The sequence below is a fragment of the Corvus cornix genome, chromosome Z (genome assembly GCF_000738735.6).
Source record: "Corvus cornix cornix isolate S_Up_H32 chromosome Z, ASM73873v5, whole genome shotgun sequence".
NCBI lineage: Eukaryota > Metazoa > Chordata > Aves > Passeriformes > Corvidae > Corvus > Corvus cornix.
Window position 1 is genome coordinate 32,767,672 of NC_046357.1, and position 12,534 is coordinate 32,780,205.

The 12,534-nt window shown below is 39.5% G+C and overlaps 1 protein-coding gene across 1 annotated transcript; it reads left to right on the top strand.

The window, feature by feature from the left end:
* Positions 1-1,968: 1,968 nt before the first annotated feature.
* Positions 1,969-11,251, top strand: LYRM7 (LYR motif containing 7). Its single transcript, XM_010399988.4, has 6 exons — positions 1,969-2,085; positions 2,394-2,759; positions 4,832-4,904; positions 5,532-5,602; positions 8,089-8,170; positions 10,721-11,251. The coding sequence occupies exons 1-6, from the start codon at positions 1,969-1,971 to the stop codon at positions 10,795-10,797; spliced, it is 786 nt and encodes a 261-aa protein (XP_010398290.3). The 3' UTR covers positions 10,798-11,251.
* Positions 11,252-12,534: the final 1,283 nt, after the last annotated feature.

A 12,534-nucleotide genomic window follows, 5' to 3' on the forward strand; every position in this document is an offset into this window, starting at 1 on the left:
AGATATTAATATAGACATTTATATATATATATATATTTTTTTTTTTTTAATATCTTTTTCTCTAGACAAAAATCTCACAGGAAAGCATGCTGGAGGGAGGCGGGAATAAATACTGCTAAGTGGCTTAAACCTAATATGGTTCCGCAGCTGATTACCTGAACTTATTACAAAAAGACCAGAATTTGTCATATATTTCTGGTAATAACTCTGAAATAGTTTATCATGAGATACCCTGAACAAAACTCTGATAAAGCACATTAAACACTGCAATTATATTCTCTTCCTCAGCTGGTGGTTCTGCATTAAGATATTTTGACATGTATATGTCCTACAGATGGTATTGGAGCTTTACGACAATTAAAATAAGTGCTTCAGAGACTAATTTTTTTGAATTATATTGTTGTCTAACCATGGCTATTCAGCAAATAAATGATTAATTTTATTCCCCCATATTCTCAGTAATTAAATGTATTTTGTGAAAGAATAGGAGATCTGATATTACTAGCTAGACAGACTCAGGAGTTTAACATACAAATACTTATTTTGGATCCATTTGCACATGGTAATATATTTTAAGTAGTTCCACAGGCTGCCGTGGAATCAGTCTATAAAGCATATTTCTATCTTAAGAGAGACATAAAGAGACAAGCTAAAGGTTTCTCTGAAAAAGCAAAAACATTTTTTTTCGTATAGTTGACTTCAGCATATATTTGTGTCTCACCATGTAAACAGCAAAATATATATTATTTTCAATAAAACAAGGTCCTTTCAAAGGGTGTAATTCATTCATTCACATCTGCAATAATTATTCTTGGAAATAAATCTATGAATAAACATCACTTCTGCTAACAGATCGAGTTTATTTATGAGTTACGTAGTAAAAAGGAGTATTTAATAGATGCTTGCAGTTGAGTATTAATTAACAATAAAATATTAAAATTATTGAGTAATAGTTTAGTGTTCCCATATTTCAATTAGCTTACAATGTAATTGCAGTTAAACGATTAAATGGACTGTGTATTGAAGCTAGAGGTCTAGTGAACAGTAAAGCTGATTACACAGAAAATCCTTATGCTGCCTTTAAGCTAATGCTGAATGATGTGTTACTGAACTATAAGCTTGTTTATTTTTCAAGAGAATGGCAATTCAGTTTTTTAGAAGTACCAAACATGGCCATGATACGGCCAGGGCAAGGCTGGGGTGGTCAGCCAGGGTGTGAATAAGGCAAGCCAGGGCTGTGGGGAACTTGATGTGAGCAGTCAAGAAGGTGACCTGACTAGAGAGGGGAAATGACTGAACAGAAAAAAATGCCTGTCAGATAACACCAGCAGAAAAAAAGCCTGCCAGCTTGGCAGCTTTGATTTTGGGAACCAAACGTCCTTGAAAAGTGCAGCTGGCCTCTTCTAAGTACAGCTGGGTACCTAGGAACTGGAGAGATCCTGAGATACTACTGGTAAGTGCAGAAACAAGGAATTGTAACCACAAGTTTTCTTCTGTAGTGGTGAAAAAATAGACTGGGAAAGGAGAAGGCACCCCAGTAAGGAAGGATTCTGAACTGCCATTGGCAAGGCAGTTGCCAATGCAAGAGCAAGGAAACAGTTTGGCAAAATAAAAACTGATTTGAAGCAACAGCAAACATCATCATTTATTTGCCATTCTAGGTGTTGCAAACAAACTGATGGCTGTCCAGTTACCCATTTGAAACAACTGGATTTTTTGTTCAGAAGAAAGAGTAGAGCACACTGGTCTTTGTGCTTCCCTGGGCAGTGGTCTGCGAACCTTCGGCAGGGGGTGCTGTACAGGGAGCAGCCCCTCGTCCTCACCACGGCTCCCGTCAGAGGGCAGGGGTCCCTGGGCCACTGGCAGCTCCAGTGGACTGAGTGGAGCCTGTGGGCAGCACTGCCTGCCTACTATGGACCCCCTTCAGCTCCTCCTGCATGCAGTGGCAGCCTCCCACCAGACCCTGGCATGGCGAGGACTGGCACTGTTTGGATAGCCAAGAAGGCCGGTGGTGTCCTGGGGTGCAATAGGAAGAGCAATGCCAGCAGGTCAAGGGAGGTAATCCGCACCCTCTACTGTGTCCTGGTGAGGCACATCTGAAGTGCTGTGCGCAGCTCTGGGCTTCCCAGAAGAGAGACATGAAGTTCCTGAAGTGGGTCCAGCAGAGGGCAGTGAAGACGGGACTGGAGCATCTCTCTTAGGAGGAAAGGCTGTGGGTGCTGGGCCTGATCAGCTTCGAGAAAACTGAGAGGGGACCTCGTCAGTGTCTGTCAGTATGTGAAGGGAGGGAGCCAGGCTCTTCTCAGTGGTGCCCAGCAATAGGACAAGAGGCAGACCGATGTACAGGAAGTCCCACCTGAACACGAGGAAGAACAACTCTGCTGTGCGGGTGAGCGAGCACTGGAGCGGATTGTCCAGAGACACTGTGGAGTCCCCCAGTGGGGGTAGAACCGTCTGGACACAATCCTGTACCATGTGCTCTGGGATGTCTCTGCTTGAACAGGGACGTTGGACTACATGAGCCACTGTGGTCCCTTCCAGCCCGAGCTGGAAGTCCCTTCTGTGAGTCTGTGACGGCCGCGTCAGCCCCGCCGGCGGAGGCAGCGGGGCGAGGGCACAAAGGCTGCTCGGAACGGCGGCGGCGGCGGCGGGCGGCGGGGCAGCATTGTCAGAGGCACCGGCTGGATCGTCACTTCCGGTGCGCCACTTCCGTCGGTGGGCCGGTGCGGGCGGCGGCCGCCATGGGGAGCCGCGGGCAGGCGAGTGACACACATACATTTTATCCTTGCGGGAGCCTCCCGCTGGCGTGCTCGGAGGTTGGAGCTTTGTAGCTTTGGTAGAGACAAAAGACATAGGCTTTCAGGACAAGAAGGACACGAAACTAGGTGAAAAAAGTAGGGGTTTGCAGGCAAAGGCTATTGCGGGAAAAGGAAGCGAGATGTGATAAGCAGAGGTTAAAATACATCAAAAGCACGTCTCGTGAGAGTAAGGTAGGGAAAAACAAAGACTTAACGAATTATTAAACCCTCTCATTACTACGGTGTGATATCCTGTCAGTACCTCTTTCAGAAGTGTCTTGAAGCCTATTGTGGGAATACAACAGACTGAGGTATTCCTGGAGCTCCCTGTTAAAGCAGGTGACTGTGGAGGTCAGAGGAGTCTGCTTTAACATGTCTCGATCAAGTCCATCTAATACAGCTACTCTGTGGCAGGTGTAGTGAAAATTTTTCAGGAGGAGCTTGCAGAAATAGGATGAGAGAATATCCTGGGTTGGAAAGGAACCACAAGAATGATCGAGTCGAGCTCCTGGTCTTGCACAGGACCATGTCCAGGAGTCACACCATGTGCCTGAGAGAGTTGTGCCAAAGCTTCTTGAGCTCTGTCAGGCTGATGCTGTGACCACTTCCCTGGGGAGCCTGTTCCAGTTCCCAGCCACCCTCTGGGTGAAGAACCTTTTCCTGGTACCCAGCCTAAGTGTCCTCTGACACAGCTTCAGGCCGTTCTCTTGGGTCCTGTCGCTGAGTACCAGAGAGAAGAGATCAGTGCCTGCCTCTCCTCTTCACCTTGTGAGGAAGCTGTGGACTGCTGTAAGGGCAGGAAGATGCCTGAAAATGGCTCATCAAATTGTTCAGAATAGCTATCAGAAAACTTCAAGTTTTACCATACGTGTCTTCCACATAAAACAACTTGTAATATTAATTTGCTAACTGCAGGGATGGCAAAAATATTGTGGGGTAGAAAAACTTTAGAATGTTAAAATAATCTGTAAAGCAGGAAGTTTATTTGTTGTGTTTTAATTCTGTGAATTTACTTTCCACAGATTCACCCATCTAGGGAATGGTGTAATTAAAGACAACATGGCTCTGTTCATTTTCTGGTTCTGAGTTACAGCCCTGTGTTTCCTCTTATGTCCTTTTAAAAAATATTTGGAATAACTAATAGTGAGAAAGCAATTTAAGACTATTATGAATTACCTGGAATTGTGCCCTCTAGAGATGCCAAAACATGATAGGAAGTACTACAAGGAGCGTCAAAAGGCATACTGTTATCAAGATTACATTTTTCCGGTGCCTGTCAGAGATTCTTTTCAGTCTCTGGCAAACACCAAAGAAGTCTCCTAAGGACTTGAGGATTTCAGTAGTTCATTACAGTCTGTATGAATGACCAAACAAAACCACATGACTGTGAGCTGTGATTCTCAGGGGGTTTGCTCTTCATACATATTCAGGTGTGTCTTCTCTACATTGTAAATCCTAATCGTTTGAGTGTTTGCTTTTACTGAAGTTTTCATTTGCTGACCTGGCAGTTACATTTAAGGGAAGGACTCTGCATTGGTTTTGCCACACCACCTGTAGAAGATTATTATATGAGAATACTTCAGCCATTTTTATTTCTGTCATTTTCAGTAGCTGGAGAATATCTTCTGATGTGCCCTTGACAGTGCCTTCGAGTAACTTGACTTTTAGAGTTATTCCAGTTTGTCGGGTTTATTTGATGTTGGCACAATAAATAATGCATGTGTCCATGTATTTGCAGGATTATATTCCCATCATGCCAAGTAATTATTTAGGATTGTGGTGCCAGCATCGTAGGGTGATGTGAAATATTTAGACCTGTCTTAAGATTTTGATGACATTACATCTGCTTTGACTGCAAGATTTTTTTATCAGGAATTTAAGTAAAACATCTTAGATACTGATTCCTTATCAAATTCTGTACTAAGTGGAAAGAACATGAAATTTCAACCAAAACATTTTCAATTGTAAAATGTTAATTTTAGCTAACAATCCTGCTAGCAAATAAGTAAATTTTATTGATGTTGTATTGGCAGGTTTTGAAGCTTTTTAAGTTGTTGCACAGAACACGGCAAGAAGTTTTTAAAAATGATACCAAAGCCCTTGAAGGTGAGATACTTGTTTTATGTGGTGTATGCTTACCTGTATTTCTGTGGAACTTTCTTCTCAGAATACAGAGAAAGAGAATTCTTAACATAATCTTTCTTTACATTCTCTTCCGTATTTTTCAAGTAATCATTGGGAAAACTTGTGTGTCCATTACCAGGCATCCTTTAATTTGAAACAAAAAAAATGGTTCTTAGATTCAAGCACCCAATCCATATTTTGGAAGGGACACATCTCTTTCTTGAATCTTCCTGATCTTCCTGGGAGATCTTTTTCTTTTGTTTTTTAACTTACTCTCTTCAGTCCAGCCAAAGCATGTTTAACTGTACTAAGCATTAGAATTAATTCTCTCTGTATGGTTTTTCCTCAAGGGATTAGTCCTGCTTTTTTTAGTAAACCACATTCTGTATGCAATACAGAATGCTAAATAGTGAATCTTATTTGATTTGTATAGCAGTCAACTTAAAATGTGACATCACATGAATTACATGGAAATCTTACATTGAAATACTTCGATCAGAGTGCCCCAGGAAGGTGCCATAAAGGACTTAAGATTCTTAACTTTGGGGCAGTGACAAATTCAAAATGCAATTTTTGTTCACACTTTAGTTTTTTGTTTACTTTATTTAGCTGCAAGACAAAAGATAAATGAAGAATTCAGAAATAACCGAGACGAGAAATCTGAAGAGAAGATAAATGAGGTATTTTCTTGTTTTCTGTTGTTTGGGGTTTTTTTCCACTTTGCATAAAAATATTTAGAAATGAGCTTTTTACTTAAAGGATCTCTAAACCAATGTAAATACATTGAGACATCACAAAAATCAGATTGGCTTAGAAAGACTTCTGCATGGATCTTTGTTTATAAATATATAGATACCTCCAGTGGTATTAATAATATGTTACAGAATATTGTACATGGCAAAACATGTAAGTTGAAAGTGTGTTTTGACAGTTCAAAGTGATTATTCTGAAGTTTTTAATAAAATTATAGGAGAAAATGTTTATAGTTGCTATTTTCATGTAAATATTTTATGCTTTGCTCATAATATCTATCTGCATTGTGGTCACTTATATTTACCGGGTCATTGTTGTGTAGACAAACACAGAAACATGCGGAGAAATTAAGCAATCTGCTCAGTTGCTGACAGATCACAAATGAGTCAGAATCTTTTGTGGAAGGCAAAAAATAAGAAAATTATTATGATTGATTGTAGTATAGTCTAGTAGTAGTATTTATTAATTATGCTACAGGGATTTTTTTGCTTCCTTCCTCATCATGCATTAAAAGTAGAGCATTCTGTTCACTCACTAAGTTAGTAACCTTTGCTCATTTGGCACCTTAACACTTTTTGCTGAGTCATATTTTCTAAAAGTTACTGGTTCCTGAAATGGAACTTCTGTATTTTAGGTAATTTTAGTTATTAACATCCATACAGAGTGAATAACTTAGTCCTTGTCATTCAGCCTGATATGAGACTGTGTTTACGTTGTCACTGGGCACTGGTTGGAGTAAAGTGCCTACATCTGTGTCCCTTGCAGAAATGAATGTAAACCTTTTCCTCATACCAGCCACTGAACAGCAGCATAAATAGTTCTGACCGTTTAGTTAGGACTTCGTGAATTTCAGCTCGTTATCAGCCTCCTGTAGTAATACTCAGTGTTTGTGTTATTACTGTCTCATTAGCTAAATTATGTGGTTAAGGCTTGGTTTTTTTAATACGTGTGCAGGAAAAATATTTGCTGTAATTTTGAAATCTGTATTTGTTGTAATTGGCAACCTACAAAATACACATATGTAACTTTTTAATACGGGTTAGTTGATTAACTGTGTCAGTGAAAGAAATACTAGGCTTCCATCCCAGCTACACACTCCTAGAACATCACAGAAGCTGTCATATTTATTGCATGTACACACTGAATAGACTTGGTTGCAAAGAAACTGAATCAAATTATTTACAGCACTTGAGAAAGTTTGGGCACTTTCTTTGCATAAACATGGTGCTGTTAGTGTTCTGCTTTGGACAGCAACTAAAAAATGGAATATTGACAAGCCAAAATAGAAAGCTACCGTGTATTCTAATACATCAACAAGTACTTGTATCTGTGTGTACTTGTACATGGCAAGCTTGCAGTGACATAAGGAGATGAAGATAACTGTCTACAGTATGAGAATGAGAAATGTGGCAGCTGAATCTAATGCACCAGTTTGACTTCAGATCAGGAGTGCGCTTACAAAGTTACCTTGGTTATTCCACTTCCTGTGATTTGTCTTGTTTTGTAGAGCAGTGTCAGAGCAACTAGCAGAATTCCCTTAAGATCAGTCTGAAGAGGAAGCTGTGCTTCAGGAGCATGCAGCCCGGCTGCTAATGGGCTTTTCAGCAGGGGTAACTGGACAGTACCTGCTCCAAGCCCATAAAAGGGGAAAGCATGAGAAGAAATGCAGTCAAGTAGATTCAAGTATTGAGCTGTAGCCTTTGCAGAGATCCACTTCCTAGTGTAAGCATGTCTCCTGAAACGTCTCACTTGCACAGTTTCACTTATTTCTGGCACAGGTATCATGCAAACAAGTATTAGACTTCTTTTAATGGCTCAGCAAAGCTAGCGAGAGTGCTTCAGCTTATCCTCTTAGTGAGAGAAGAAATTCTAGGCCTTTTGCCAAATACTAATGCCTCTGCTAATCTTTAGGTAGTGCCTTGTTTCTGCATAGCTTTTCTATGAAACTTCAGTATTCTTAATTCTTGTCGTGTTTTGCCCTTGTTTTTGTCTCCTAATTTCAAGAGCAGTAGTGTTGAAGGAATGAGATTGCCCTTTCACCAAGGGAAGTCAAATGTTACTGAGGCATTCGCAGTATGATCACTGGGAACTAGTTAATTGTTTTTGTACTTGCATTTCACCTTATTCATTTGCAGTTTTGATCAGGTACGTAGATGTATGTACTGGTGTATGTTACTGAGCTGAACTTTCCCTCTCTATGTGCTCCATGTCAAGGCCACTTACATTTCAATCTCTAAGTTATTCCAGAATGCCCAAGGCAAAAGCAGTATATACGTAGTACATAAGTAACTGAATAGTAGAACTGAATGACTTTATTATTTGAATAGTTGTCTAGTATGGAAAATATCTTCAGAAATAGTCATATATAGTTTAAATTACTCTGTTGTTCCTCTCTTTTTATTCCTTTTGCTAGCTTCTGAAAATAGCTTCAGATGTTGAAGTGATTCTCAGAACTTCTGTTATTCAGGCGGTTCACACAGATTCTGACAAAATAGGTGAGTAAGACTGCATGCTAAAGAGATACTTGCATATGTTATAGTAAATAAACTATAATAGTAAAATAATAGTTATAATAAAATAATAGTTTAGTAAATAAATATAGAATGTTAAAATAAGGAAAGGGATAGTGAGGCAAATAGCATGTCTGTTGTTCTCTGCTGAAACTCTTAATGTAGGCTATTGATTGATTGGTACCTAGGACAGGTGGAGGTTTCAAAGGCACAAAGTTTCTACACAAATGTTTTGAAGCATGAGGGCTAGTAGAAAAGAGGCAGAAGTTACTTTTGATGCCCTTAACTAGCTATAACTATTAGGAAGGTCAGCAATTAGATAGCAAGTCAGCATGCGTGTACACGCTAGTCAGTCAGCGTATGTCTGAAGGCAGTAGCCACAGTATCTATCTGTAGGTGCTTGCTCTACCAAGTAGGGAGAAGCTGCCTAGGAGAATTAGCAAGTGCAGTATGTACTCCTGAAACGTCTCACTTGCACAATTTCATTTATTTCTGACACTGACCATAAAATAGCTTTTTCTTTGAGGATTGAGTGTTCGTTTCCAAAACTTTTTCCCAACTATTTTAGTTTCAGGTTATTCTGTGTAAGATTTGTGACACAGTGATGGCCTTGATGCAAAGTCTATCAAATCTGAAATCTTGATTCCTGGTTTAGCAGTTCTTTTATCTAACAGTCAAAAAGAGAAGTAGTAGGTAGGCTCAGCATACATCGGTGTGGCAGAGAATATGGGAAATACTCATCTGTGTACATTGTTTCCTTTTGTTTAATGTTGTCTGTCAAGTTTTGTAACAATTTTGTTTTAGGTTTGGTAAAACATTTGGCTTTAAAACAGCAGTTATGATCAAGACCAAAGATATGTCTGGACCAGTGTCAAGTCTTCCACAGTGATTCCAGGCAGATAACAGTTGGAAGAATAGGAACAGACAAAGTGAACTTGCACCTCTTTCAGCTCTTCACACCTGGCAGCACTTCTTGAGCCAGGGATGTTTTCTGGTTTAGTTATCTTCAATAGCCTTCTCTTCAATTACTTTTCATTTTCACCCAGCTGTTCATGAATTTTTAAGTCCTTTATTGCCTCTTTTTTGTTCACTTCCCGCATGAAACAGCTTCTCTCAGAAACAACAGGTGAATGCCTGTGATTATTCTGTTGCTATTCACTGCACCCTTTTCAACTCTATCTCTCAAGATGGTTAAGGCCCTGCTATCTCAGTCAGAGCTGAGCACTGTTGTAAAACTGTGGGCAAGGAGGCATTTATACACACAGCAATGGCACAATAATGTTTTCTCTTTCATTTTCAACTGGATTCCTGCTAATAGTCACTGCTAATTTTAAATTTAATTTTTGGCTGCCAAGTGTACATATTATGTATTTATTTTTACAAAATTGTACTCATTAAACTCAGAGTAGTCATAATCAGTTTTGAACTTACCACTTACTTTGTGAAATTAGTACTTTTCTTGACCGCTCTGCATTGCATGTCTCTAGGTGTAATTTTGTCTATCAATTTAGTGGTTACTCAGTCAAGTCTTAAGCATGTCTTGCCATTGTTCACAGTAAGCCATTTTCTTAATGAAATTTTTCAGGATAATATATTAAAAACCTTTTCTTCCCAGGTAACTTACAAATATGTTGTAAGTGACATGTCAACAGAAATACCTGTAAAACTCCACATTTTACATCACTCCAATGGATGGCCTCATCATATATTATTCACTTCTTACAGTTTAACCAGTGACTTATCTGTGCAAGACTTCTGTCATAATAAGGCTGTTGTTTTATAAAAGCATTGATTGAGGGACTTCTGGGAATCCAAACATATCGTGGCAACCTCCGAAGAGCCATTCAGAGGACTTCAGCAGGGACTGTAAGGCAGAACTTCCATTGCAAAAGCCACATGGATTCATGTTCAAATACTAGCTTGTATTCTAATCCTGTGCGAGTGTGTAGGGATGGAATTAGGACAGCCAAGTGTATCAGCAACAGAAGGAAGAGGAGAGAAAACATAGGACAGGGACCCAGTAACAAAGGACACAGAATAGTCAGTTCTGTGACAATATAGTGGCAGTAACTTTCACTAGGTGCTTTCTTCTCCTGTTGGCCTTTAAAGTAGGTGTGACAAGATAAATATTACAGATCAGATTCCAAGACTTGGGGGAGAGAGCTAAATTAAATCCAGTATTCAGTTTTGAAACTGTTGAAGTAAGCATAATATGACTCAGGCTTGAAAAAAATGCCATTCCCCCCCTGCTAAAAGTTACTGCAAGACTTGATAATTTTTTATGGCTTCTTAATGATATCAAAAATTTTAATGCTTATAAAAGGAAATGGGAAAACATTATCATGACCAGCTGAAAGTAAAATCTTAGTATGCTTTTGTGTTAGATGTAATGATGCTGCTTGTACACTTACCAGAAGTTCAGATCCTCATTTTAGTAACCTGATTTTTTGTATGTAAATGTGAAAACAACTTTAGAATTTGAAGTAGTATTTTCCATAAGATTATAGTCTTACTGGGTTTTTTTTTCTATTTCAGTACTCATACCCAGGAAAGATGTGCTACAAGACAACACTCCTTACTTAGATAAACCAACAAAAAAGCAAGAATCCTGAGGAAATATTGTTACCAGGAAAAAAGAGACTAAAATCAACTCACTGATTTTCTTGAATGCTATGTTACTATCATGTACTTGTTCTGTGGAAGATACTAATACTTCCACAGAACTTAAAAGTACACTGCTGAATTGTGTTACTTCAGCCAGGAGTGTTTCTGATTATGACAGCTGTCAGACAGAGACTGTTTCCCAGAAATCCAGAGTTTTTCAAAGCTATGTAAAAAATAAATGGAGTACTTAATACTGATAATATTTATTCTTAAGCTTATTGTCAATCATAAGCTTCTTTGAAGTAATGGAAAAACATCTTGTGGCATTTAACATTAAATGTATGCTTTTCACCAAAAGCATGGTTTCTGAAGTTGTCATTAATTGTACGCTGGTATCCTGTGATGCCTGAGAGAGTTCTTAAAGGTTTGTCTGAATAAATTATTCGTGTTTGACAGATGGGAGAGCATGTCTAGTGTTTTTCTTCTCCTCCACACCTTGGAATGAGCCAGAATGTTAGGATTTAGTTCTCAGACAACAGCACAAGAGAACCCAATAACGACATAATCTAAGGATGTTGGTTTAGATCATATAGTTTCTGAATGTAGGGTTTGTGTTTTAACTTGTAATCATTTGAGTGACTGAGGCATTTTCCAAGAAAAGGGCCTTGCTGTTTAGTTGCAAGTGAACTTGCCTAGAGTGAATATATGAAAAGTTTGAGTACTAAACCATAATAGTTTGCATTTTTTTTAAAGGATACTTACTTGCTTCTGTGGAATTCATCACAATTATCTGTTCACTTCCGTTTTAACTGGAAGGAGGTACAACTGCAATGATACATAGAAGCTTCTCTTCGTGCAATTGGTAACAGGCACCATCCTAGGATCTAAGTACCTCACGCAGGAGTGAAGTAGTCCAGCAATACATCTCAACTCGTGACTCCCAGTGCTCCTGTTTATTTTCAGTCTCTAAGATGTCAGAATTGTGTATCTGTGTGTGTACTGATACAGCTTCACTGGCTGAGTGAACCAGAAAACTAGTGCCTTCATCCAGTCTCTTTTTTCTCACAAAGCATGTCAGTGTGACAAGTACTGCTTTCTTTAAAGCCATTGCCTCCGGCTGCCATGTGCAGGGCAGCCAGCAGCAATTACAGATGTCAGTAAACCTCTTTGAATTGCACTGATACTCCCTGCACTATAGCTAAAAGGCAGCAGACACGTGATGGGAGATGGAATGAAATGACTGCAGTTCTTGTCATTTATTGTGATCTAGTGACTGCACTACAAAACAAGTGTCTCAATCTGTAGGGGATGCCCTATTCTAGGCCCCTGGTATTGTTTACTTCCCTAAGGACAAGCTATATTTTATGTCTGGTTTCCCATCCTTCTGCGGCCCGCCTACATTGACTTCTTGTTCCCAGAAGGGGCATAAGAGAGGCATATGCCAGAGAGAGAAAATACAAGGTAGTTGCAACTGTAAAGAGAAAGCAGAGCATCGCCTCAGGTGAAGTGACTAACTCTTAAGCAGAAGTAGTTAAACAGGGGTCTGGCAAGACTGGCAAATGATATAACCATTAAGGTATACATCCCATGGCATGTTGGAATTGGGGGGAGTTTACCTCTTGTAGCCACTGCTTTAGTCTGTGGGCGTAGCCTTAGAGATTTTATCCTTCCGATTGATTTTATAGAACTGAGGCCTGGTAAGTTTTCACTCTTCCACTACTGATTGCCCGTTACCATCCAAAATA

Coding starts and splice junctions, on each gene's coding strand:
- LYRM7 (XM_010399988.4), top strand. CDS start 1,969: ATGGCGAGGACTGGCACTGTTTGGATAGCCAAGAAGGCCGGTGGTGTC. Junction 2,760..4,831: donor CCATGGGGAGCCGCGGGCAG/GCGAGTGACACA, acceptor TTGTATTGGCAG/GTTTTGAAGCTTTTTAAGTT. Junction 8,171..10,720: donor CACAGATTCTGACAAAATAG/GTGAGTAAGACT, acceptor TTTCTATTTCAG/TACTCATACCCAGGAAAGAT.